The sequence below is a fragment of the Lipophrys pholis genome (genome assembly GCF_963383615.2).
Source record: "Lipophrys pholis genome assembly, chromosome: 11".
Classification (NCBI taxonomy): Eukaryota; Metazoa; Chordata; class Actinopteri; order Blenniiformes; family Blenniidae; genus Lipophrys; species Lipophrys pholis.
Window position 1 is genome coordinate 15,611,829 of NC_137631.1, and position 26,794 is coordinate 15,638,622.

Consider the following 26,794-nt stretch of genomic DNA (forward strand, 5'->3'; position numbering starts at 1 on the left):
CATCGTCGTTTGTCCCATAATTTCCAATCAAAACACTTTGTTTTCACAGTGCTGCTTTCTGGAGACTCCTAGAGTTTGTATAATTAGGATGGGCCGAGGAGCTTTAAGCTTTCAGGCTTGTCTCTTGTGGAATCAGCTCACAGTTTCAATTGTAGAAGTCAACACAAGCTGTTTTTCTAAGATCAGCCTTGAAACTTTCCTGTTTGATGAAATTTGTAGTTTGACCTTGTTCAGGTCACCTGGACCATTTTCTTTTTAAGTTGCTATAGGTTTACACTAGAGACAGATGACTTTTTTCCCATTGACATTGTTTATCTGCCTTTAACTCACAGTTCATTTAACTCACAGTTAACTTTAACTACTTAGGAACATTGGGCTGCTGCACTGCAGCCCCTTGGGAGCTGCTTAAGTCAAGGACCTTGATCAAGGACCCTGATCAGCAGTGGGATTTTGAACCTGGAAATTTACAAAAATAATCACCTTTTTCTAACCTCTAGGCCTGCGCTGTCTTATTCTCCATACTTGTTACCACATGCGCTCTCCTCTCTATTCTCCCTTTCCTGCAGGATCACTGACTTTGGAACTGGGAGTTTGCCTCATGCCTGCATCTATTCTGCAGCGACTGGACTATAATTGACTGATGTTAACTGGTTGTTTTGTTGATCTCTGTCTTGTCCTTCTTTTCTTACTACCCCATAACTATTGGATGGCTGTGTTGTTATTATCCATTTAAAGGAAGGAATCGAGTTGCACCGAGTTGCATCCAGTGATCAGTTTAGGTCAAACTATTGTATGTATTTAAAGCACTTGTAAGAACATACTCCAATACTTGTCAGTATTTAATAATAGTTACATCTCTGACTGTCTCAACTAAAATTAAGCTATCATCTTTGTAAATGCAGAATTGATCGCAGATCTGTTAAAATGGACCAGGTTAGGTTTTATAAGTTATGTCACTGGTGCGTCTATATCTTGTGTTTGTATATCATGTCTTGTAAAACAAGCAGAGCTAACAAATTCCCCAAATGGTCATACAATACTTTCACCACAATAAGAGTATTCCGAGTTTAACAAGAGTGTTTAGTCAGTCGTGTTTGCATTGTGAGAGTAAATCATTGTGACTTCCATAAGTCCTCCCTAATGAGTGTGAGGGGAGCATTTTACCTGTTGATAATAACATTGCTATGCAAGAGGCTGTTGTATGATGAGATTTTGTATAAAAAATAAAAACACAAAACGTATGTCAATATTATCTTTAATCTTTGACAGCTCACGTCGGAAATAACAGTTCATTATTGCTTTCCCTAATTTGTATTTAAACAATAATAGAGGCTTGGTCATTGTGGGTTACATAGTGCTTGCGGGATAGTGCAAGAGACAGTATTTTTATAATCCAACTGTTAAATCAAATGCAACATCAACATAATACTTAGCTTTTTTTTAAGAACCTGTGCTCTATCCATTGTCTGGATTTTACAAAGACAATAGAACAGCTTAGAAATGACAGCATGACTGTTATTCACATCAGAAAGGGTCCCCATAGTGGAATCTATTGTTTTACACAGACACAAACAAGATGCCTTTATACAAAAAAATATGCCACAAATCCATTACACCATCATAACAAATTGGAACAGTTCAAATGGGATGCATGGATGATGGGACAATACGATCAAAGATCTGAGGGGAAATTATTTACAATGAGGGGAATAAGGGGAACAAAGCTTTCTGACAGAATGACAAACGCTATTTGAACTGACACAACTAGGACGCCAGTTTGGTTCCAGTGTTTCACCAACTGTGTGTTTCATGAGCACAACTCTGTAGCATGTGACCCCACACTGAAATAAACAAAAAGAATCAGGCCAGACATTACGCAGTTAAACAAGGGCATAATAATGTAATATCCTTTAACATTATACACTGATAACAGTTTTATAGTATCTCTATTAAGATATTGAATGCATTAGGTAAAGAAAACTAGTACAAGATAAATAAAGCCTGAGTCTTGATATCTTACGTCACAACATCCAAAGACAAAACAAACAGATTCTGGCCATGCAAGTGTTTTGTTTAAAATTCAAGTGCAAGCAATACAGCATTAGAGACAGTTATAGTTGTCCCAGGGTCAGGTACAGTAAATGATGTGAGCAGGGTGGATGTCTACTGTGGATGCGAGTTGATCAATGACTCTGATCCTCAATGAGAAAACAGAATTTCACAGTGTAAACAAGCATAGGACTATTTCCTGAAGCAAATACAGTATATCAGACATTTACATCAGTGGACAAGGCAATATGTTTGGTGCTTGAGTTTCCAGTGACGTCGTCTCCTCCAGTGGCTGTTTTCATGATAAAGTCTCACATTGCAAGAGTCTGGATGTGCCTACTTTTCCTTCATAGATGAAAGATGAGAGTTTGCACCCATCAGCATCAAGCGCTTCCGGTTGCAGAGTGGGATTCAGGGTCAGAGGTCAACCCCTTTAACCAGTGCTGTTTCCAGGGTGATGCTGAACTCATTCAAGGTGTACAGGATGCGGGACAGCGAGTGTACAGCTGCACGATCCCGCAGCAGGGCACCGTCCTCATACGTCCGAGCGGTCAGAGGACAGTCTGCCAACAGGGGGAGCCACTGGCAGAGAAACCGGTCCCTGCCAAGAGAAACCCATAATGTCAAGGCTGGTGTCAATTATGCCCCATAACGTGGTACTAAAAAATGGTGTATTGTTTGAAGTGAAGGAACATTTTCCTGAAACAAAATAAAGACGGAACAATAATTTCCAAATTGTTTGTGTTACTTCACCCGTTTACTTTCTTTAACAAGAATATAAGGCAAATATAAAAAAAAAAGACAATAAATTAAAGGTGCTGATCAATTGGGACTATTTGATTTACGCTTTAATATACCAAAGTTTTACATCAAATGCGTCACTAATGAATGTAGACGACACATTTTAATTCTATGCAAAAAATAATTAACCTGTGACAATTTTAGGTTTCAGCCAGTTGCAAAAGTTGGGCTTCAAATAAACCCAGATCTGACGGCATTTCATAGAGACCACACAAAAGATGATTTCTAATTAATCTCCTAGAAAAATAACAACAAAATGGGTTTGTCAGTTGCTTTGTTTTTTAATCAGAGAGTGAAATAAAGTATGGCAACATCCACTGATCATAGATGATTACTCCAATTTGTGTGAAAAGTTTAAATGAGGTTTACTCATGTGAATTATAGTTCAGTGACTTTCAGTGTTCATCAAATACCACAAATACACATCAGATTAATTGGATATCTGTTCAATGAATGTTGGAGTCTAATCTAGTCTCTGTACACACACTTGATCGTATGGTGACCTGTGCAGTCTGCATGAATCATGGATTTGATACATTATATTATATTATATATTTGAAGTGATATAACAAAATGCAATAAGTTCTTAATCAGAGTAGCTTTTAAACCACAAAGTATACATCTCCGTGTTTTTTACATTTCTAAATGATTTAACATTTTATTTTAGTTATCAAGGTGTTTGCTTGTCTTATTAAATGTTATGTCTGATCACCTGATTCCCAAGCAGACAAACAGCTGGAACTTCCCCTCTTTCCCGATATTTCTGGGCGAGGCGTTGATGGCATTGACGTAGTGGCACAGTGAGTCGCAGGGTGGACTTTTTGTCAGCGTGGATCCGTGCAGGTCGCCCATCTGATCAGCGGTCTCCATGGACGCCACTGCTTTCTCTATAAGAGAGAGTTATTCATAGGAATAGTATTACGATGAGAAAAAAGCTTGTGTGTGAAGAATCAATCATGCTTTGATGCAGGCAACTCTCAAAGTAAAATACTCGCTGAACACCACTAGATGGAGACATGAAACAAGTATCACTTTATTACTTGTCAGCGCTTACCTACAAAGTCCCAAACAAACACGTTCCTCTGGAAAAGACGGTTGGATTTGAACCCGTGGAGGAGAAACTTCTCTAAGGAGAGCACCAGCCCCCCTTCACCACATAACAACACTGTCAGGTTTCCCCTCTGCAAAGGCACAAATAACAACAGAGTTAATCACAAACAAGACGCTCAGCATTTAGTTTATCACATCTGTGCAGACTGCAATTGTTCCAAAACCCTCCCCTGCTCTGTAAAGCTTGCTGATTGTTTGACTTTCATTTATTAGGAAAAGCGAAGAGAGTAGCCCATTAAAGACTGTGTACTAAATATGTTAATGCAATTAATTGTAAAGCTTTTTAGAGAGAAACTATTGTGATGCAGCGTTTAGAGGCGAGAGGCTGCCCTGATGTTTGAGCAACAAATGGGACCTTTGCTGAGTAATGAACAAATAACACTCACAGGATGTTAACAACTATGAATCAGTGTATACAGACACTCACGGATTCATTAACCTACCTCTTGTTCAGGTTTGTGGAAATGTTTAACAAGGTTGTTCGCCGCCTCCCTCATGTCCTCGTGCACTTCAACAGACAGCATTCCTGAGAAGGTAAATGAACAATGGTCACAAATGGAAACATGAGTACGAGTGATGATCAACACGTGGAGAACAGGGGCTTAATAGAAAGGTGATACAGGGGCAGAGTCCGTGCTTAAAATGGGCTTTTTCAAACAAGTAGGCCAGCTATTGTGCTAAAGAATGTGCTCTTTGTCAGTACGCACTGCTTCGGCCGGCAAGCGATCCCAGCACTGCCCGTACGCTCTGGGAAGGAGACGCCAGCTCCGGAGGCGTCCCTGTCCACCGTCCAGCATCCTCCTCCGCACCAGGTGACACCAGCTGACCAATGAGGACTCTTTCCAAGCTGCCGTCGCCCACGCCTTTCCCCAGCCATCGGCCGCATGGGAACCTGAGGAGAAGGACACGATGTTTTTATGAAACACGAAAACAGGCTTTATGGACAAGACATCCATGAGAGCCTCCTGTTCTTATCAGCTGGGTTACTGCTGTGAATGTGCACTGTTTAATTCTCTTCACAATAAGAAGTGTCACAGCTGTTGGCTCCACATGTTTTAGCCTTTTTAACTGCTTCTGTTTGCACTGAAATAATAATCAAACTTAGGATACATTTATGAAGAATAAATCTGAGAATGAAAAAGGTTTCTGAAATATAAAATAAAAAGGTTTTCCCAAAAATGTTGCAACTAACCCATAATCACATTCCAAATTGTGTAGTCAACTCATTTTGATAAACAAGATTATTTAGTGTTTGAAGCAGAGGCATTAAACATACAGCCCACAGGATGACTTTGGAAAGAGTTAGAATGACAAAGAAAATGATGGCTGGAATATTTCAATTAAAGTAGCTGTTGTTGCTTCTTCATGCACCAAGGATTTTTGTGTTTTCATTACAGTGGACATAGTATGACACAGAGAGATCAGTGACACAGCAGTTTATCGCTTGTGAATTATTACCAGCATCAAAGCCACAATCTCATCATGCATGAAGGCTGTGAAGTGCTACAAGCAGATGACTTTGTGGTTTTGTGACAATTCCCTGCATTTTTCAACCAAGTGGCATGATTGAACACAGCATGATGAGGAAACTGTAATTTGTATTTTTGTGTGTAAATTTTAACTTGTTTAAATGAAATGTACACATACCTATTTGCACCAAATAAAGGAGAACATTTGGAGTCTACCACAACTTTGTCTATTAAGCTTGTCAACATGCTCATCCAGTCCCTCCAGAGAGAATGGGGATGTACGTGGCTCCTTGACTAAAATAAGTTTGACACCCTGGTTTAACGCAACTACCGGAAAAAGGTCAGAAGTTGAATCTCACTTACTTGTAGGTGTGTCCAGTGATCTCATTGTACACCATCACGCAGTCAATCAGACACTTTGCCAGCAGGCCTGAGTTTTCCTGTCCCAGCTGCAGAGTGCTCAGTCTCCCCAGGTTCTTGCACTGAAGTACAAAAGCACAGGTCACTTGAGGGGAGATTTCCATGTGTCGTCGCTGTCAGATATCATGTAGCTTTGTCAGTGCATTGGTATTGCAGAAGAAGAGTGAAAACAAACCTGGAAATAAATTTCTTGAGTATTCTTTGGGATTTGTCGAACTCCTGAATCACCCAGCTCTCCTGACACACACACCCAGGGATTCACTGTTGCCATTGCGATGCTCAGCTTCTTCATGGGTATTATAACAACACGATACGGAATACCTGGAAAGACACGGGAGGCCAAAAGGAAAGTTGTTTGTATCCACGTCTGTTCCTGCATTCTACAAATTGTCCAACTCTTCTAAGAATATTTTGCAGAACTTTTCAACAACCGGAGCAAGTTTATTGTCTCTTGTTTGTGCTCTCGAGGGCCTTTGTTAATGAGGCCAGCTGGACGGAGCTGGGAGTAGTAAACCTCAACCAAAACAATTTTTTATTGCTTCAGCAGGGTCCTTGAAAGCACCAAAACTGCCAGTGAATTCTGCCTTTTGTTGTTAAAGTTTACAGGACTCACTGATGGAGGTGAAGACTCGTGTAAAACAGAGGTAGTCCACGGTGTTGAGGGAGAGCAGGTGGAACAGAAACTGCTCCCTTTCTTCCTCGCAGAGCAGGAATGCATGAGGTTTGTACAGCTGCCTGTCAGGGGACCGCGAGAGGAGAAAAACTCTGTCAGACACACAGCAAATACACACACAGAACCCATCTGTGCCTGCTTGTCAACAGTGTAATGATCAATGGGTCCTGACCTGAGCAGCTCCTGGTTTGTGAGCAGCTCTTTCAGGTGTTGGGAAAGCATTTTCTTCTCCAGAGCCAAGTGGATCCAGGCTCGGGCTTGACCCACATCAGACAGACCCTCGCTCATGGACTGGATGAACCTGCAAGGATGATGGACAGGCTGGAGTACGTGGACAGACATGTGCCACAACATGCTCATACCCATCAATCAATCAATCAACCAATCAATCAACCAACCAACCAACCAAATTAACCAACTACTAATCCATGCATTCGTCAAACCAGCCGACCAATTCATTCAAATTTGAATGAAGGTGAGGTGAAACCACTTTAAGTTTTCCAACTTTAACTCTCTGCAAAAAGCAGGGTACACCAAACAAAGACAGTCAGACAATCTCATAGTTAATACGAAATGCACATATTTGATTTGTGCAAAGAAGGCTAGAGCAACGGTAAAAAAAAAAAAAAAACATGCACGCAGAAGGAAAGCATGCATACTCCACACTGAAAGTTTCTTCTCACTATGAAGCGATAGTGCTAACCACACGCTTAAATGACATGCGATCAACTTAAAAGATCAAAGTCTGCAAAGAATGTCACCACATAAATGGTGTCTTTTATTCTATGTTGATAAATCTGATTAATAAGCACCCACATGCACCAAATCCTCTAACATCACTGCACATCCATTCCCATTACCTCATGTCCTGTATCAACGATCCTCTCGGGACCAAAGTGCCATCGTCAAGTGTTCTCTGGTCTGAACAGTTTGAGCCTGATGAGGTAAACAATTCCACACTCATGATCAGAGAATTCAATGCTTCACACAACAAAGACAAAACAGCCAGGTTGTGCTCTAACCTGGCGACTCAGCTGGTGCCTCCGTCTTCCCCCGGGCAGCCTGGTAGTGAAGCAGATGGGACCAAAGAGCAGACTTTCCCTGTTGAGAGTAAACACAATTGTCAATATCTGGCCATCTCATGTGTTTATGTGTCTTGTGCGTCTTTGTGTTTACGCACATGATACAAATTGATTCCAGACTATTTTTTTTTTTGTACATCACCATTTCACATAGAGACAAAGCCATGAGTTAGATCAGATGTCTGACCTGTTTAATCTGCAGACCGTGGCCCCAGGTTCTCTCAAGCAGATCACACAGGCCATGGATGAGTGTGTTTTCCTGCAGGCCGGTGATGTTGGCTTCCCCCTGGCCCAGTTCCACACTCTCCTTTCCCATTCTCTCCATCAACATACGCTTGGTCTGAAACGCCACCAGAAAGTTAAATGACTCGAACCTTTGGGCAGTGATTTTAAAAAGGAATCTGCGAATGAGTGCGAGAGTTGGTCACCTTCAGACGACACTCGCTCAGCAGCCCATCCACAAACTCCCGGTGAGTCTGAGTGACGGCTTGAGGCGACGAGTCCAGTAGTTTTGACTGGCGGAGGGTCTTTCTTAAAAATGTGTGTTTCTGTTCAATGAAAAAAAAAAAAACAATGAGCCAAATCAAAACCCCAACGCCTCCGGGTGATTATATGCGTGTCTGTGTGGTGTGTTTGAGCACAAAAACATACCTGTCTGTGTTCATTGTCCACTCCTGAGTGATCATTGAATGACGATCTCTTGGGTTCAGATCTGCGCGACGCTGTGACTCGACTGGACCACCTGTTCACACGGAACCAAGTAAGAAATTCACAACTTAAATTCTGCATTTTTACGAGGTTTACAAAAGCAATTTCAGTGAACCACAGTATTGTGCAAAATGTATGTAGTTGTGAAGGAAATACAGCAAAGCATTGGCGGTAAAAGCCGATTCAAATGAACTAATTCAGGCAAAATAGAGCGAGAAACTAAATCAAAGCAGAATCCGATGTGAACAACATTTGCTATCAAAACAGTGCTCCTTTTTGTTTCTTTATTAAATCTTCCAAGACCATTAGCTCAGAATTCCAATCACTTCCAATGGATCAGATTAATGATTTTAACTGTCGATGCAATAGTATTACTTTCAATCGTGTTCTAAGATGAGCCCCACGCCTCACACAGCGTAATCTACATTGCACCATTCCAGCCCCCCAAACCTCCATGCCGTTCATTTTGTCTCACCCCAATAAGTTATTTATAATGTTTCTCAATTATTACAATATGCTGGAATGGCTCATTGCTGTTTAGATTCATAAGTCATTCATTTAATTTGGAAAATGAAAGGTTTATATTGTGTGTGCATTGCCCTAAATCTTTTACAGCCTTTTAATTATTGCTTATTATGCAACTAGTTCAGTAATAAAAAAAATGTGGACATTGAATGATATGTGTAATCTAACCCTACGTTTATTTCTTTATAACAGAATTTCTTCTCAAATTTGAAAAGAAAAAACAATCCTCCTAAGAAAATGCATTCTCTTGCCTCTAGTACAAGATCCAAATCTAAATAGATTAGATCCACAGTCCAAACAAATGTTGACATCTCTCTCTCCATATAATATAATAAACATCACAAAGAAGTATGAAACATTTATTTCATTCATTGTAGAAATTCTACTGTGCAATAAATCTCACACTTAATGGCTTATTTATTTTCTTTTTTCAGTAGAGCCACATTCATAAAAATCATGCATATGTAGGATGAGGAGCTGAGGATTATCTGGATTTTGCCCGTCTAAAATTTGGCAAATCTGCTTTTCCAATTCCAAACAGCTGAATCAGCTTTTGACTCTTTGGTGCAACCCAAATATGTGGTGCCAGTTGAAGGGTAAACAGCAGGTTGGTGAACAGTATAAATTATATAGCCAAGTTTGTTTTAGAGTTGTTAATTATACTTCATCATAAGGTTTGACTGACTGATTTCGCATATGCTGTTTTGTTAGTGTAGTCAACAGCTGCAGAAGTCTCTCTGTATTCATGAGAATATGACGGAGAATTACTTTAGAAAAGAGCAGAAAGCAAATCTCACTTATTGGTGTTTTGTGCCTGTGCGAGCACGTCAGCCTGCAGCTTGGGGAAGTAGCCCGGATGGTGACGGCCTTGACCGATCCTCATGTCCAGCAGGTGAGGGTGTATGGCCGTGTGGTCAGCCTTCAGCAGTCTGCACTCGATGGGATGAGCTGTGCAGAAAAACCCAATTTGGCATGTGCTACAAAGCTTGGCTACAGAAAGACTCAATAATTTACAATATAAGACAGAACAAAAGCAGTTGATGCTGTAAATGAGGAAAAAGGGGCTTTGATGGACAGAGCGCATTTTGTGCAACGTTGTTGGCACGTGTTCAGAACAGAGGGTTTGCAGCACTTTTCTCAGCAATGTCCTCTGCTTACATAATGCTCATCCTCCACCAATCCTTCTCTTCGCCCCTCTTTAATTCTCTGATTCTCCCCATCAGTTTCCCCTCATCCCTCAAATAATGTAAATCGTTAAATTCTCTGACCATGCCTTTCTGTGATTCGTTAATTTTCTTTTGATTTCCATTTTCAGGAATGTTGTCATCACTTGCAGCCCTCACAGTTTCATGTTATTGTGCCGTACTCTGTAAGCAGGGTTAAAGCGAAATCCTCGGTGCTCATTACAGAAGAAGGGGGAGAGGGTGGTGGGGAAAAAGGCTAAGCAACATAATCATCATATAAACCCACACAGACAAGCAGATGGTGGCAGATTTGGAGATTCTCTCTGCAAAGTCTGGCACCCAGTTCAATCACAGTATCCACCTCAATCCAACAACTCATTTCAGCAGTAAAAAAAACCCCAACAACATAAAAGTGCATTGTTGCTATTGGTTTATATTTACCATCATTTGAGCTGTATGAATGTGCAGCTGCTTGTAGAAACAGTACAATTGGGACTGTCAATTTAATTTCTTGAGAATCCACCCAATTCTATGGGAATTAACTCAAGTTATGCTTGAGTTTGAAAAATGTGTGCTTCGTGTTGCAGAAAAGCCTAATCTACTGCATCACCTCCATTGAGAGTTTTAGCAGACTGGGAAGGTATGCATGATGTCACAAAGTACCTGACTCAAACAGTGCGGTGCATTTCCTGTAAGGGCAGCTGCGGGAATCTTCATCGCCGGTGTCGTACAGGCGCTCTCGCTCCAAGCGACTGTCAAACAGCTGCTGCAGCGGCTCCCTGTCAGCCCAGCGAGAAATAACTTTCCCGTCCACAAAAGAAGAAAACATGGACGTCTCCAGGAAGCGGGACAAGAAGTGCAGGTGTGTTGCTGGCTGAGACGAGAGGAACGAGCCCTGGAAGATAGAAGATGATGGGTTACTCTAAAGGATGTGCAGGCAATCCTCCCTGGAGCGGTGCCATTGTTTTACAGATATTTGTTCAACACAAAAAGTTGAATATGTTTTATCTTTCAGCCATCTGTGTCGGAATTACCTTGTCGAAACTGAACGTTCCCTCTCGGTTGCTCAGCCAAGAGTCCAAATCCAGAGCGCTGTGGATGACAAACTCCTCATACCTGCCAAACATGGCGGCAAAGCGCACAGCGAACACCTCCCTCAGATTGATATTCAGCTTTGCAGCCTTCAGCTCCTCCTCCTCCTCCTCAAACACATGTCCCAGCGTCTTTCCGTCATCTGACAACTTCCCCCCTCCGCATCTCCTCGCCAGAGCCTGCAGCCTTTCCAGCACTGCCAACTCCTCGCCTCCGAGGTTCCCGTTCCTTCTGTCCTCCATCAGGTCTTCCAGCACCAGGCTGCTGAGGCGCTCGGATGACGAGGAAGAGGGGGTGGTGCTGGTGGTGGGCTTTGTGACCACTCCTCCCTGTGGGGGGACCCCAAAGTGCAACAGCACCTCGCTCAGTTCCTGGATGAGCTCAGTCTGATCAGGAAATCTGGGAAGGTCCTCAGGTGCTTCGACACAGTGGTTATCGATGTCCACAAAGCAGAGATTGGCCTGTGTCGGAGAACGAGACAAACACATGGGATAAATCACCAAACACAATTCTACCGGATTCTCCATCAGATAGTAGTAATAGGTTTACCCAGTCACAATGTGCAGACTCTTATTTATCTCGTAGAGATAAAGTAGATGAGCTTCAGCATCCAATTAAAGTCCGAGATGAAGATTTACATTTCATTAGCAGATTCTTGGGATTTCACCCTGATAATTGCTCGCAGGATATAAGCATGTGGGATTATCGGATGATTACCGTTATCACTGCAACAGGAGACACTGTGGAAACCAGCCATATCAGGCCCTGAGCAACTAAAAAAATCTCGGACAAAAACTGGACCTGAAAAGCTGCTGAGCAACGAATTATACAACTCGGGGAGGAGACAGGAAGTGATTTTGAAAAAAAGTGCCTCTGTAAGCAGCCGTGCAGCAGAGCAGTCAGCAGCTACGCCACCTTCAGTGACCTTAGGCGGTCAGTTTATCGCCTCGGGGGAGGCTGGGAAATGTACTGTACAGGAGACAGGGGCAGAACATCTTCTAAATGCATGTCTGCACTTCCTAATGTCTTTCATCACCTCTTTGATCCAAAGAAGAAGAAAAATAAATAACAACTAGGAGAACAGCCGAAGTAGTGGATACAAAAATACATAAAGACTCAAGAGCAGATACAAATCTGTTTCACCACTGTTAACTCACACTCCATTTCCTGATTATTCTCTGGATCAGTGAGCATAAGACTACACACACTGGGTTTTATCTGCATAAGAATATTAACTCCCAAACAAACCTCTACACAAGACAAAAATATTTTCCACTTACTCTAAATTGCAGAACTCAAGAAATAATTGCCGATCTATAAGAATCATTAATTATTCAGGAAGCCCCATTGTTCTGGATCCTTCAAAACACTGTGTGGGTTTTTTTTTGCCTTCATCCCCCTGGAGCAGTCTTAGTGCTGCTTCTTTTCTGGGGCACAGCGACTTCAAAGAGGCTTCAGTGAGATATTCATGCAGCGTAGCATGATCGCGAATGCAGAATTGGATTTGAAAAGGGGGGGGGGGAGCTCGGAGGAAATGCATTGTCCTAGATTGACTGGCCGGAGGCAGAGGGCAAATTGCACAGCGTGTCAGTTGGAATGCCTGAAACATGCAGATCTGACTGGCATGTCACGCAGAAAGCTCCCAAAGCACACGTGCATCAGCTTAGAGTCGTACCTCCTGCGGGAGATGAAGGGAGGACCTCTGAGCCCCGTCTCTGCGTTGGATCCCCATCAGGAACGGCACCGGAGCGTCCAGGAGGTGATGCAGAGGCGTGGAGACGATGGGCAGATAGATGTGCTGCCATTGAAATGGGAACAGCAGGGTGGTGATGCCCTCTGCCACCGTCATCAAACGCTGGTAATCTGGAGACGAAGAAAAAAAAGAGACATCAACATGAATAAATCACCTCAAAGAACAGGGGGAAGGCAATGTCAAGGAAAGCCAGCAGTATTCTAATTAATCCGTCAACATGGATTTTATAGAGATTTCTTAATTAAAAGTCTTGTTTACAAGCTCAGAGTACAGGCCAGTTAATTACCGAGCTGCCTCGTCTTCAATATATCATTAAGTCACTCTCTCCAGTATAGAACTACAAACAAAATCAGTCATTTTATGAATATAAGTAAATTTGCAGCTGAATTAGCTCATTTAACGCAAACTATTTTCATTTTGAAAAAGCAAATGTAAAAGCAAATGTCCAAAATTACATTTAATTACAGCAGTATGCACATTCATTTGACAGCAGAAGAAATACGTGTACATATGCATATAGATATATTCTATTCAACTGTTTGTGATTACAGTTTTAATTAATTTAATAAGTACAACCTTCTGATATCCATATTTCATTGAAAAGTTCTTTGTTTCTTACACTTTGACTCCTAAAATTGACATTAACAATGGTTGTAGTGATTAGTAGGCTGGCCGTGGTTCAAGTCCAGGCTTGGAGGCCTTCTGCTTAAAACCTTCAGGTAAACATGTGTTTAAGGTGAACTGTCGACTCCAAATTTCCTTTGCGTGTGAATGTGAATGTGAATGTCTGTCTGTGTTTGCATTGTGATGGACTATCCAGATCTCACAGTTGGCAGGAATCCATTTCAGCTATCCAAGACCCAATTGAATAATGCAGTAAAGAAGATGGATGGATAGACGTCTGTCCATCGTCTATCCATCCATTTTGGCTTTAATACTTGCATATAGTTTTCATATTATTTTATATGTCACAAGCTATTGTGAGCAGTGGTGGCCTAGAGGTTGGACAAGCGGACTAGGAGCTGTGGTTCACTGGACCAAATCGCCGCTGAGCAAGGTCCCTTACTGACCAGACCCCTGGGTACCATACTGTGGCCGCCCACTGCTCTGAGTATGTGTAGTTAAAGCTAACTTGAATAGGCTGGGTTGACAACGAAAACGTTTTAGAAGAAATAGAAAAAGAATTTCATGCCGACCTTGAGAGTACAGCAGGACTTGAGTCTCCAGAAGGGCACACGTAAGTAGTTTCACCATATTGTCCACCCCCAGCAGGGAAAAAGCTTCCCCGAGAGAAAACTCCCCCAGTGGGAGCTCCCCGGGCCCGGGCCGCTGGCACATGATGGGCCCCTGCACCCCGTGAAACCTCAGCGACCTTCCAGGTGGAGGCAAGGGCACCTCATACAGGATGTTGTGGATGTAGCTCTCCAGAGGGAGCGGCGGGGCGGTCTGAGACGTCACAGCCTGGTGCAACTGCGCCAGAAATTGCCGCGAGGCTTGCAGAAAAGGAAGAGGTGTGATGAGGCAAAGGGCTTTGGACACGTACAGGGTGTCACGTGCCGGATCGAAAGAGCCTACACAGCCCATGCAACCAGACACTCCAGCGAGCGACTCGGCGTCCGACTCATCCAAGCTGCTCACGAGGGAGTCCATACTGGAGGTGGAAGGCGAGGAGGCGGAGGACGAAGATGCAGAGGGCGAGGGAGAGGAGGTCGATGACGAGGAGTGGTGCTCCACATGGTACATCTGGAGGAGTGTTTGCATGGCGGTGATGATCTGGGGGCTGGTCACCTCCTCGTAGAAGGTGTGAACAAAGCCGTAGGAGCGTGTGCCATCGTCAAAAGCAAGCGTAAAGGAGTGGAACCGAGGATCGCGTCTGTCCGCTTGGGTGCGGAACGACAGACCTTTGGGCATGCAGAGCTGAAGAAAGAGTCGAAGGAAAAAAGAAGAAAACACAAGAGGGTTTAGAATGACATGGTGAAACTGGGTATTTTATCTAAATCATACTCGAGGATTCTGCTGTAAACTAAAAAGTTTTCAGCAGTTCAAGACGTGGCTTCAATTATTTTTGACAAAAATACATTGAGGAATTATAATATGGAAGAAACATGACAAAAGAAAAAATAATATGGTTTCCAGGAAAAAGCAGTAAAACAGGAAAATGCTGCAAGGACCCTTAAATGGTTTAATCTGGATTAAAGTTCTATCTCCAATTTGTATGTGATATGTTTGAAAATACCATGATACAAATCTATTCTATTTTTCCTTTTTATGTTGAGGCTTACAAACCCCTTTGTTTAACTGTATGTAGTTTTTGAAAATAAGGTAAAAATAAAAAAGAATAGTTTAGATATAAAGTTGTATCTGTATATTTCCATGAATATTCCTTTCAAAATAATAATAAAAAAAAAATCCTAATAGATTTTTCTCAAATAGCAAAAAAGAGCAAAAAGACAGAAAAAAACACTAAAAGATATCAAATATATTTTTATTTTCCAATAGATGTATGAGAAACTCTGGGATGCTGTTTACGACTATTTTCATAGAAAGATAAAAAGGTTAGGATGGTGATGTAACATTAATTCAATTCCACCTGACCGCCAACAATTCTCTGAGGGCGATGCTGACCTGCTTTCCCACTCATGAACGATGATCATATTTTTCTTTTTTTAAAATAACCAATGGTGAATCAGAGAGTTTAATAAAAACAAGTAATAAGACATCTCACCATGTTGACGGCATCTTTGTTGAAGGGATTCCTGTCTGTGTTTTCAGGGTAGTGCACCAAAACCTTTGATTTGAAGGACCGTCGAATAGGGCTCTGCTCGAAGCTCTCGCCTGAAGGTCACACAGGTAAACTGAGTTAGCAGGTGTGTGTGTGAGTGCAGAGCGATTTTTGACCTCGACGTGTACCGACTCAGGATTCAGAATGGGACAGAAGGGACAAAGTGTCACACGCCAACATCGTCTCTCTTATCGACACAACTTTGTCTGAGACCGAGTGAGAGAAAAGCAACTAAAAAAGTTAACAAGTGCATGGACAATCCTGCACCAAAGAGGGAAAAACTCTTCCAAGGGTTATGTAAGTCATCCCATTACCATAAAGATAGAGTGAAAATGCGCTACAACACCCCTCTTCACCGACACGCTGCAGCAGGAAGCTTTTTAAAGCTCTGACTTTGTAGAGCATGCGAGCAACCCTGTGGTACATTTACTTCAGAATTTCTGCAGTCAAGGTGCAGATAAGCATGCAGGCAGTGGAAACGGCTCGGAAAGTGGAGTTAAGCTGAACGACAGCAATCAAGGAGGTTTTTTTCACTAGGAGTCGACTTTGAGGAGGCTGCTTTGATGTATATTTTTAATTTATATTTCTATGAAAATGACTCTGAATTGTAGCCCACCAACATCCTCAAATTAACCTGAAACAGGCGAGTCACCAGTCTCCTTTCAGCTGCCAGCTCTGACACACTCAGGAACGTCCACTTCACCTGCCTACGAGATGACGCACAGGACCGAGACACGGGAAGCAGAGTGAGTGAGGACCACCACCATAAGCTAAAATGAGTCAGACTGGTAAGTGGGAGACTTGCACTAAAGGATCACGGTGATGAGAAGAAGTGGAGGGGGCCGGTGTTAAACGTTCAAATCGGTGCCGGTGCCCAAGAGGCAGAAGGACACTTGCTGCCGAGAGTTGCCATGACAGCCGCTTCTGCTTGAGCCTCATAGAGACGCATGAAGACGAGGCTTGTGTGTTGTTGTCATCGATTACGTCAGCCTGGGTTTCACCAGCTGACCCAATTAAAAGCCTCCTTCCTGACACAAGTTCCCACCTCAGGCACAAAATCCATGTCAATGCAGCTTGTGCCTTTTACTGCGGAGCAGAGCAGAGCAGAGCGCCGTGGAGGGAGGTTTGTTTTACTGTCAGTGAAAGCGCAACAGTCAGTTTGGTGTAGCTTATAATTAGTGAGTTTCCTTAGCTTAGCTTACCACACACACACACACACACACACACACACACACACACACACACACACACACACACACACACACACACACACACACACACACACACACACACACACACACACACACACACACACACACACACACACACACACACACACACACACACACACACACACGCACACGCACACGCACACGCTGCATCTTTACAGGGTTTTACATTGACGTGTCTGTGATCCAACACACTTTAATACTGTGTTAATCATCTGTTGCCTCGTCAGTGGGACTGTGAATTATCTTCATTTTTGTCATCATTCTGTAAATATTTAGTCCAGAAAATGTAAGGAAAGGCAATGTTTAGCCTCAAAAACCCAAATAAGTTGTTTATTGTGGGGAAAAAACAACTAAATTAAACATTGTTATGCACCATTTTCATGTGCAACATGGACTAATATGTTTATTATTTGACTGTTTCAGCTTTATTTTCACAATCATTAATGTTTTCAGTCGTTTCGCTGTTTCATATTCATCTCACATTTGTCACATTCATCTCATAGATTTATTGCCCCGAGTGGTCGTCTGCCCTTAAAACAGACACACTCCATCAGCAGGGACGGAGCTCCCATGAAGGCAGACATATGTCATACTTTCATAATAAATTACCCCCACTGACCCATTCATCACGTCATTACATGAGCAGATAAGAGTAGATAAATAAAAGAAAGTGTGAAGCGATTAAAATGACAGCCTGTGTCAGCAGCACTCACTGGCTGATGAGAAGTTCTTCCTTCTTCCACATCTAACAGCTTAAATCACGGACTAAAACATGTCTATGAACTCTCTGTTAGCCAGCAAATATAAAGCAGCTCTGTCCCCGGTCAGCCAGTTCTCAGCCTTCACTGATGTCATCCCCCTGTGACCACCATCGGGTGCCTCGGCCGATCGGGGTGCCAACAGGCAACGTCATGTGAAATTTGATTAGGCTGCAGAAAAACACAGTGGCGCCTATTGAGGAACCAACAAGAGCAGATTGTCTCTCTGCGGGCATTCACTAATTACACAGTTGCACAAAAAAGATACTGTACAGTCTCGTTCGATCATGTATGAGGCTTCTGCACTCAGTGACTTACTCTAACTTGTTAGAAAGGTATTAAAACACACACAAAGAAGGAAAGAAAGAAATCCCTTGAAAGGGGCAGAGCCCCCTGCTGCAGCAGGTCTGGGATGACCTGCTGTTACATAAGCAGATTGGTGGAGCTCAGATATACAAGTCAGTGCTGGTGTCACTCTCTGCAGGATGCCAGATATTACCCACTGGCTCACAATCCGCATCAGAGCTTTCAGCATCCCACAGTGCTCGTCCTATATTTAAATTCCCTCACTGAACCCTGTGCTGCTGCTGAAAACAAAGAAACAGGCCTGTTTTTAGCCACTCTTGATATGAGGAGCTGCTGCAAAGAAGAGAGGGAGGGAGGCACCGTGAGCCCCACAACTCAAAACTGGAAGTGACGTTCAAGATTATCAGTATTCAGCACACCTGTACAGCTCCGTTTCCACACAAAAGGCCACAGCAAACATATGCCAGGGCACGTGTCCCAGTCACACAGGGCCCCCGGGTGACTCTGTCTTGAGCTCTGTCAACAGCTCCGTAGGAGAGAAAGCAACACTGTATGAAATCTCTGTTTTTTAATAGCGCTACACTACGACAAATAAACCATCAGGAGCACCTGACTCCCGGCAGCATCACTGCAGCTGTCATCACCGTGGCAACCCCCACATCCACCAACACCACAGTATCCGATTTCACTTTCCATCCTTCAGTTTGAAAGGAAAAACAGTGCAGATGTAATTTGGAGTCGAGAAAAAAAAGATGAAGCCATGGCATGGATTAATGGCTGCTCTCTGACTGACAGAACAATGTAATCTGGGAGCTTGCTTGCACGCGCACGCGCACACACACACACACACACACACACACACACACACACACACACACACACACACACACACACACACACACACACACACACACACACACACACACACACACACACACACACACACACACACACACACACACACACAGCCCTGTGTTAGTCCTCATCTGCAAGCCTGGATGTTCCAGCTGTGTTCCAGTTTTAATAAGCAGAATTTGAAGCTCTTGTTTTTGCTCTCTGTGTCTCGCGCTCTCTCTCTCTTTCTTGATGATGTTTTTCCTCCAGGTGTAGCAGAGAATGACTTGCAGAAAGCCACAAAGAAATACTGTTGATTACCTCCGAATGCTCCAAACAATAAGATGTGAACACAATAAACAGATGTGTGACATGTTTCCCTCATGCAGAGGTCACATAAAAAGACAATACTGCGGAGTAATGCATTATTAATGTCACCAAAACCCAATTAAAACGCCTTTATTTTATTGAAACATGAATATTATTTTGGACTGTGGTTTGGGTTGTTTGTGTCATAAATAACTATGCTGTATGTATTAGTAGCGTTCACTTTGACCTGTGTTGTTTAAATCACTATAGTAGAACTATTTGGGGATCCAATTAAAAGGCATTATGTATAGGCTACACACAATGTTGTCAACAGCGCTGACAGTGAAGAGAAAAAACATTTTAATCGCTGACAACCAACACAAACAGGCCTACACTGAGGGTCCCCCCCCCTCTTTCAGAATGTCATGAAACGGACCCTGGGTCGTGTGTGTTTTTCCTGCGTGTTTGTTGACCATCTACCTGCCCCGTCGTCTGGCTCCAGGCCCGTCTCCGTGTCCACTCCACACACAACAAAATAGTGGGCGAAACGGCATGACGCCGATCCCGTGGCCGCCGCAGTGCCGCTCATCTTCGACTCGTCGGTGATGTTTCAGCTCCGTTCACTTCAGCCTGATGTCGGCGGGGTTCATAGCAGCGGATGCGGGTTTTTAATCCGAAGCTGTGCGCGTCCTGGCCCCGTGCGCCGCGTCCTGCGCGTCCCTGCTCCGCTCTGTGATGGAGTCAGGAGGATCCGGCGGTGGTCATCTCTGCTCGGAGGGAGGAGGAGGCTGGGTGGGAACAGGGAGAAAGTGTGGGAGGGAGGCCTGCGAAGGAGAGAGGGAGACAAAGGCATGAACGCATCATCGTCACTGTTACGACGCAGCTTCGTTTTTAAAAAGACATCAGCTGCGCCTCGTCCAAAGAATCTGGATCGAATGAGCCACTAATTGTCAAGAAACACAGGAAATAATGATTATGTGTGGGCAAGTTGATTTGAGAAGCACGTTTTAAGGTAACGTGTGACTGTAAAGTGCTCCACAGATGTATCAAGCTAATAGTGTTTTTGTAGTAATTACACCCAACTTCATGAAATATTCAAAAGAAGGACGGAAATGTCCAGTCATTGTTGGGGTTAGGGAAGGAAGAGGCCAATGAACCAACATGACTCAAAGGCTGGAAACTCTATTATTAGATTGAGCCACTAATTATATATTTAAGATATAGATTCTGAACTCAACAAAAACAATATTACGTTGAGAAGCACTGAACTGTACTGGGATCTCTCTTCAAATCACAATACCTCATGTTTAGTGATTCATCCATTTGAAAGAGCTTTACTATACGAGACCGACTACATAATACATTTGTTTCCCACATAAACTGAAAAATGTTAATGAAAAATACCATAAATCAAATGACATCATAAAAAAAGTTAAAGGCTTGTCAATAAATGAAATCAGACCTGGAATATAGTTACTTACACACACAGTAAAATGGAAAAATTCAAACAGTGTCAACAGTTTTACCCTTTAGCAGCCACTTTGGGCAAACAAACAATGCAAACCTGCAAAATACAACAAGTTTATTTTTTATTATGTTTCCTCAGTACAGCTACATGTATTTCCGGACTTAGTGTTTCGTTTAAGACATTTTCATTTATGATTTTTTCCTCACCAAACAAACTTTGTAGTGCATGTAGAGGATACAAATTGAAAAGCCCATTGCAAATAGTTTTACAAGCATTTGCTATTTTGAACTAATGAATCTCAAGAAAATAAATTCTGACTAGGTTAAATTTTGTTTAACAATGTTTTTTTGTATTTTGAGAGAACATACATCGTCCACTAAACTAGGATCCCATAGTCCATCTTTGTTCCAGCTCTGGGAATAAAACTTATCACTACAAGTTATTTCTCCATGTTTTGTCTGGCAAAAGTAAAAATAACTACTAAATAGGTATTTTGGTGTTTCGTCTGAGAGCTTTAAAAACAAGCCACAGTAATTTAGACTGACCTGCACTGCACTGCAGGTCTCAGGAGCACCTTGAGAATTAACTGGTACTTTAACCCCCCCCGCAAGGCATGGTAAGTTTTTTGTTTTTCTTTCTGCATCACAAACATAATTTTAAGATCTGAATTTTCAGATGTTAGAGTTTCCTTGGGTGACTGGTTACACATCAAATCTTCACAATACAGAAAAACACAGACAAGAGAAAGGCAATAATAGAAGTCACATACCATGTTGGGCATTTATTAAACCATCCAAACAGACATAACAAACATAGATTCTCATTTTATAGGCAAAATGCTTACTAACATCATTAAATAAATATGATAATCTAATTCACAAGGAAATCAGTCTTCTGCTGTACAGGTTCTGGTAAACTATAATAGCCTGAGATTCAGATTTGGATTTAACAAAGTCAGTGTCTGAACATAAAAAAGTGCAGCATTTACACTCAAACTGGTACATGCCTTAAAATTCCTGCATCAACCAAGTCACATTTATCATGCATGTACACCCATCCCTCGTGTCTGTAGCTACTGTCCACAACTCCAGTCCTGCAGAAGATGAAGAGTGGATAGGACCTTATTAGTGCATAGCTTAATATGGCAGCAAGGCTTATATCTAACATTCAGTGGCCACTTCATTTAAAGAACACATTATAGACATTGCGAATACAGTAATCAATACGGTCGCTAGTATGCCACTTTGAAAAGATTTTCAAGATGCATATTTGTATCATGATCACAGCCATCCAGACATCCTTTTCCCTTGCAACTTCCTCCAGCTCCTCCCTCGGGGATTTTTCAGGCATTGAGACAAATAACACAAGGACATCCTGTATCAACCATAGTGCACAGCCGTTTCAGAGCTCCTACAAAGTCAGAATTATCAGATGGCATCCTAATCAAGTGCCTCAACACTTTTCTCACAAGAATGTCAACTTCAAAATCCTCCTAAATCCGGAGGTCAAACCTGTGCTGAATTACCGCTTCTCAAATGGGAAAACATTGATTATGTTTACTTAAAAAAACAACACTACTTCAATAATCCATCAAGCCAATTAATTTGTCAGGACTGGAGCTGTGGATCATTGCCAGAGTCTGCTTAAGTGGGCCGCAATAAACCTGTTGGCTCACCAGCTAAGTGTCTCTCTCAACCACACAAGGTCGTGCAACAGGATCATGCCGCAACATTCACTAGAAAACTTTTGGCAGTGGGGTTGGACTCAAATTTCACCTGGAAAACAGCTTCAGAGATTTTTAGGTAGAGTTGGTGAGGAAAGGGCACTGTGGGTCTTTGAAGAAAGAAAAAGTATCGGCAGCAGGAGGTGGCTTGTTTAACACTACTGAATGAACACGTTCATCCTCCGCCCATCATCTGTTACCTGAAGAAGGAAGAAACCAAGGGAGTGTGGCTGGTGAGTTTAGCTACATGCGAAAATATTGATAGAGAAGACTGTAGATACTAGTATTAGGGGCAGCGGGGTGAAACTGATGTGAAAAGAATTTAAAACTGGGAAGGTGACAAATTGGTGGCTTTGGCAAACTGGGTGGAAGCAAAATCTGTATGTATCGGGAGAAAGAAAGAAAAGTCTATGTCAAGATACGATCAACGTGAGCCTGGATCTCCACGTCGGGGTGTGATAGCAGCTGGACGAGTCTGCTGTGGAGTTGGGAAGATTCATCCAACATGACCCGGAAGAGACAATCCTGCTTCCTCCTCAGTTCATCGGCCACCTGAGCAGAAGGCCTCCAGGCCTTCAAGTTCCCCGCAAAGGTCAGGAGACGCAGGAGTACCGCAAGAGACGTTCTTTGGTCAAATAAGAGCACCACAGAAGCTGGTGCCTGGGGAGAACAAAAAAGATCAGAAAGAAGATTTGTGAGAAATTAACATAAGGCTGAACTTTTGACGACATTATCTCAAACTGAAAGCGTAAAGGATGGGTTTCATCTAAACAGGCAAACGACACAGGTTGTTCCAGTAACACAAGATAATATCAAAATCTGTTTTTACATCTCACCTGAGCTTGAACAATGTCGTCCATCATATCTGGATTAGATGACAGATTCACTAGTACTTTCAGAGTTTGAACCTGAAACAAATACAAGAGACACTTCTCAGATCCTCTTTTCAGTCAAAGTACCCGCCTGCCAATTGGCCATTTAAACATTTATTCTGGAAATTGACTGTCTCTCACAGACATATCAATGTTTTGTTCATAGAGAACAGGAATTGGTCAGGTTTATCAAGAACTTAACCTTTAATACAAACCTGTAATGCTTCATTGCTCACAACCAGGAGAGACAGTAGCAGCGTAATGGATTCCTTCAGTAAGTGCTGATGAGTGTCGGTGACTGAAAGGTTTGTCAGCAGCCTCAGAGCACTGAGCTGAAGTTCAGAATTCACTAGTGACATTTCAATCAGTTCCAGCACTTGTGGTACATAAACCTATAAAGACAAGATAAGTTTAGAGACATCTTTTCTAAAATACAGATATAAATTTGGGGAAAAGATTGTTGTGTAGAATAAACAATATACCTTAACTTGTTCCTGATTTGGGATGTTCATAGACAGATTGTTTAAAGCGTTCAAAGTGTGCACCCTAACCTCTGCGGCAGGGTCAGAAAGGAAACCAGCTATGATATGAATCCCTTCAAATTCCCGTATTAGATTCTGAGAAATCAATAAAGCAGGAAAACACAAATACAAAGAAAGACAAGTTTACACATCATACAGTGGACTTGCATATCACTGAAAATAGTGGCTCGCTTTCCACCAATGTAATATTCAGTTAAAAAGCATTCCGATTCTTGGCTGAATGACTTTAGGTTTAGCGGTTTTTGTACTGGACCTGGTTCACAGTAAAAGCAGCAGCATTTCCAATCATGAGGAGAATCCGACACCGGTCAGTTGGATTATTGTTGTTCTGCAGACACGAGAGCAGCATTTTCAGGTGCTGGGGCTCCAGATTGTTGGGGGATTGATGTATGATGTCACCTGATGGAGCACATAAAAATATCTTATCCACCGCACAAGGCATGATCAAAAACGATGAACAATTACAGGTTGGTTGATTGGATGTACTAAAAAGACGGTAATTGTTAGGAGATAAATGTCTCGACTTAAGTACTTACTAAATGGACAAAACATATTTGGTCACATCAGCTATTTACTGAATTTGTTCATTTCAATCAGACATCCAAAATCCAGCACATACAGAACATTTAAGACAATGGTATGCACCCAACTTTGTGGCAACATGCGTAAAACACAAAGTATGCTCCATAAATGTTTGGTTTTATGAGTTTGGTGTGGAGGTTCCAGACTTGCACAAACGGAGCCCTGACCTCAACACCTTCCAGCACCTGTAGGATGAACTGGAAGGGCCACTGCGAGCCAGGCCTTCTCATCAGATGTTGGTGCATGACCTCATAAATTCCTAAATGAACAATACAAAATCTTGTGGAAGGCCCTCTAAGAAAGGGGGGCACTGTTTAAGCATCAAATGGGAGACAACTTTATCTTAAAGTGTACTTATTAAAATAAAATGCCAATGCAATAGTCTGTGGTAAAATAGTCAAGCATCTGGATACTTGTGTTCATATAGTGTATATTACAGTAGATCCAAACAAAATGTTCATAATGATGAAAAGGAAACAACAGTAGGCCGGCACAGCTGCGTCACAGCAGAACGGATGATTGTTCAAGCTGGAGTTTGCTTCACTAATGGATGGATTCTCATGGCTCCATTATAAATAAGATACGGGCTCGTACCTCTTCAATAAGCTTCAACGATGACATAAGGATAAATTTACTGTGCAACTGAAAATCAGAACACTTGAGTGCTTATACAAAAGCAGAAATGGGCATATATTCAATTATGATCATTGTCCAACACTTTTGTTTTTTTAAATATAGGTTGAGAACATATATTGTTTCCCCCAAAGAAATCATTCCACTCACTGCCGTTTTATAAACGTCTCTCGTAAAGGTAGCAAATAAAGTAACCCTTTGCTTTCAATCATGTGAATTTGTTCTTTGGCTTTACTTTCCATCTGTGTGCTTCTTACCTGATGTAACATCCACCGGCCGGGGACACACCACGTCCAGTCCGGACACTCGAGCCAGCAGGCTGCCGGGCTGGAGCTTCACCTCACTCTGCTGACCGCTCTTCACACTCGCCGAGCTTTCACTCGTCACACTCTTCTTGTTTCTCTTGAGAGTCCCCCCGCTAATAAGTTTGTATATGCCGTAGGAAGCTCCAGCTCCGGCAACGATGCCGAGCAAAGCCTTCATGTTACCGAGTCTGCTGCCATCCTCCATGCTGCCGCTAAGCCCTGGGAGCTAGCTAACGTTAAGCCCCGAAACGCTCTAAACAAAGACACACTAGCTCACCAGCCGGGTTCATTAGCGAGCTGAAACCATTTGAAACCCAGACAGACTACAACAAAGCCCTTCCGAGCAAATTGCGACAGTTTAAAAAATGGAGAAGTTTGATAATAAGCCACAGTTGTCAACACTTTTCTGCCGTTGTCTCGGGCCAGCTTGGCATGGCCAATAAAAACTTTCCCAGAGTGCCAGTATGTGGGCTTCCCATGACCAAAAATATGATCCAATATCATAGCACGTTTTTCCAATAAGAGTTATCCGAAGAGCACTTACAAGAACATGAAACCTTTTCTCGGTGTGCAAAACTACATTAAAGATTCTGTATGCTATACTTAAAGAACCCAGCGATGTTTTAGTTGGCCAACATTTAAGGCAGGCCAAATTTTACATGTTTCCTAGCAACAATTAATTTCCAAATGAAGAGCCAATGAAAGCTCAATATGGGATTATCTATTCTGTTTTTAGATGCGTCAGAAACAAAATATGGACTTTGCAAACACAGCTTGTTCTAAAAGAGTGTGACATGCTATACTGCCGTAAACATGCAAGGCAAGTTGTTCCATGACATGTTTGTGAAGTAAGTTACAGGTGACGTCCTGTCAATTAAAATGAATAACTTGAAATGGTATGCACACTGTTGACTGTCCGTCATGTCCCAATGATTGAAGACAGCTTCTGAAAAACGTTCGGATCTTACAGTCTGTAAGCTTGTGGCTTTTCTGGAGGTGAACACATGGTGGCTCACTTTTCTTTCTAGTAAAACCTCAACTCATTGCAGAACATCATGTGGACTAGTGAATAGCATGTAGTTTTTAAAATTGTGTCCTACATATAATCTCACATGAACCTTGCAGCAAAAACCTCAGACACAGGATATTTAGTGTTCCGAGAAGGCCAACAACTTTAACAAGATGTACTGTATTGTAGTCAAGCTCAACACATGATTCAAATTTACTTTAGGACATGAGTTTGTGGCCATCCCAGGCCAAACGATTGTGGTTTGTTTTTAGGTGATCATAATAGGTGATAAGAATGATCATAAAGATAGAAATACTGTTTATTTCATGCGACAATCAAAACAAGTGAAATCCTGAAATTCTGTCAGTCCTTTACTTTTAATAGCAGTTGAATGGAACAAAGTTAATCTGCTGCTGGAAGCGTTCCTTAAAAAAAAGAAAAAGGGGGGGAAAGGAAAAAAAGTTAATTTTCCATAGTTTACAGTGTAGGAATAAAGCAGTGAAAATATATACTTACTCATATTTGCATTGACTCACTGTTGGCACAGTAACCTACAAGTAAATAGGAAATAAG

General features: G+C 42.2%; 2 protein-coding genes across 2 annotated transcripts; both read right to left on the bottom strand.

The window, feature by feature from the left end:
• Positions 1-1,238: 1,238 nt before the first annotated feature.
• Positions 1,239-19,955, bottom strand: LOC308117155 (DENN domain-containing protein 5B-like). Its single transcript, XM_080475846.1, has 21 exons — positions 19,568-19,955; positions 15,592-15,701; positions 14,063-14,783; positions 12,789-12,976; positions 11,056-11,574; positions 10,685-10,916; positions 9,635-9,785; positions 8,256-8,346; positions 8,033-8,152; positions 7,792-7,944; positions 7,545-7,623; positions 7,383-7,458; positions 6,695-6,823; positions 6,463-6,584; positions 6,025-6,170; positions 5,793-5,911; positions 4,668-4,852; positions 4,404-4,486; positions 3,905-4,031; positions 3,563-3,737; positions 1,239-2,650 (listed from the first exon to the last, which is right to left on the bottom strand). Exons 1-21 carry the CDS (start codon positions 19,674-19,676, stop codon positions 2,467-2,469), a joined length of 3,819 nt encoding a protein of 1,272 aa, XP_080331972.1. The 5' UTR covers positions 19,677-19,955; the 3' UTR covers positions 1,239-2,466.
• A 1,356-nt stretch (positions 19,956-21,311) lies between these two features.
• armc10 (armadillo repeat containing 10) lies at positions 21,312-25,670 on the bottom strand. The gene is made up of 6 exons (XM_080474456.1): positions 25,165-25,670; positions 23,946-24,091; positions 23,633-23,767; positions 23,366-23,542; positions 23,115-23,186; positions 21,312-22,938 (listed from the first exon to the last, which is right to left on the bottom strand). Exons 1-6 carry the CDS (start codon positions 25,415-25,417, stop codon positions 22,687-22,689), a joined length of 1,035 nt encoding a protein of 344 aa, XP_080330582.1. The 5' UTR covers positions 25,418-25,670; the 3' UTR covers positions 21,312-22,686.
• Between the last annotated feature and the right edge of the window lie 1,124 nt (positions 25,671-26,794).

Excerpts from the sequence above, each read along its gene's own strand:
- LOC308117155 (XM_080475846.1), bottom strand. The coding sequence starts at position 19,676 with ATGAGCGGCACTGCGGCGGCCACGGGATCGGCGTCATGCCGTTTCGCC. Across the intron at positions 15,702-19,567 it reads GGAGCCAGACGACGGGGCAG|GCGAGAGCTTCGAGCAGAGC; the intron begins GTAGATGGTCAA and ends TGTGACCTTCAG. Across the intron at positions 8,347-9,634 it reads CAGGCACAAAACACCAATAA|GTGGTCCAGTCGAGTCACAG; the intron begins GTGAGATTTGCT and ends CCGTGTGAACAG.
- armc10 (XM_080474456.1), bottom strand. The coding sequence starts at position 25,417 with ATGGAGGATGGCAGCAGACTCGGTAACATGAAGGCTTTGCTCGGCATC. Across the intron at positions 24,092-25,164 it reads GCCGGTGGATGTTACATCAG|GTGACATCATACATCAATCC; the intron begins GTAAGAAGCACA and ends GTGCTCCATCAG. Across the intron at positions 23,187-23,365 it reads TGAGCAATGAAGCATTACAG|GTTCAAACTCTGAAAGTACT; the intron begins GTTTGTATTAAA and ends TATTTGTTTCAG.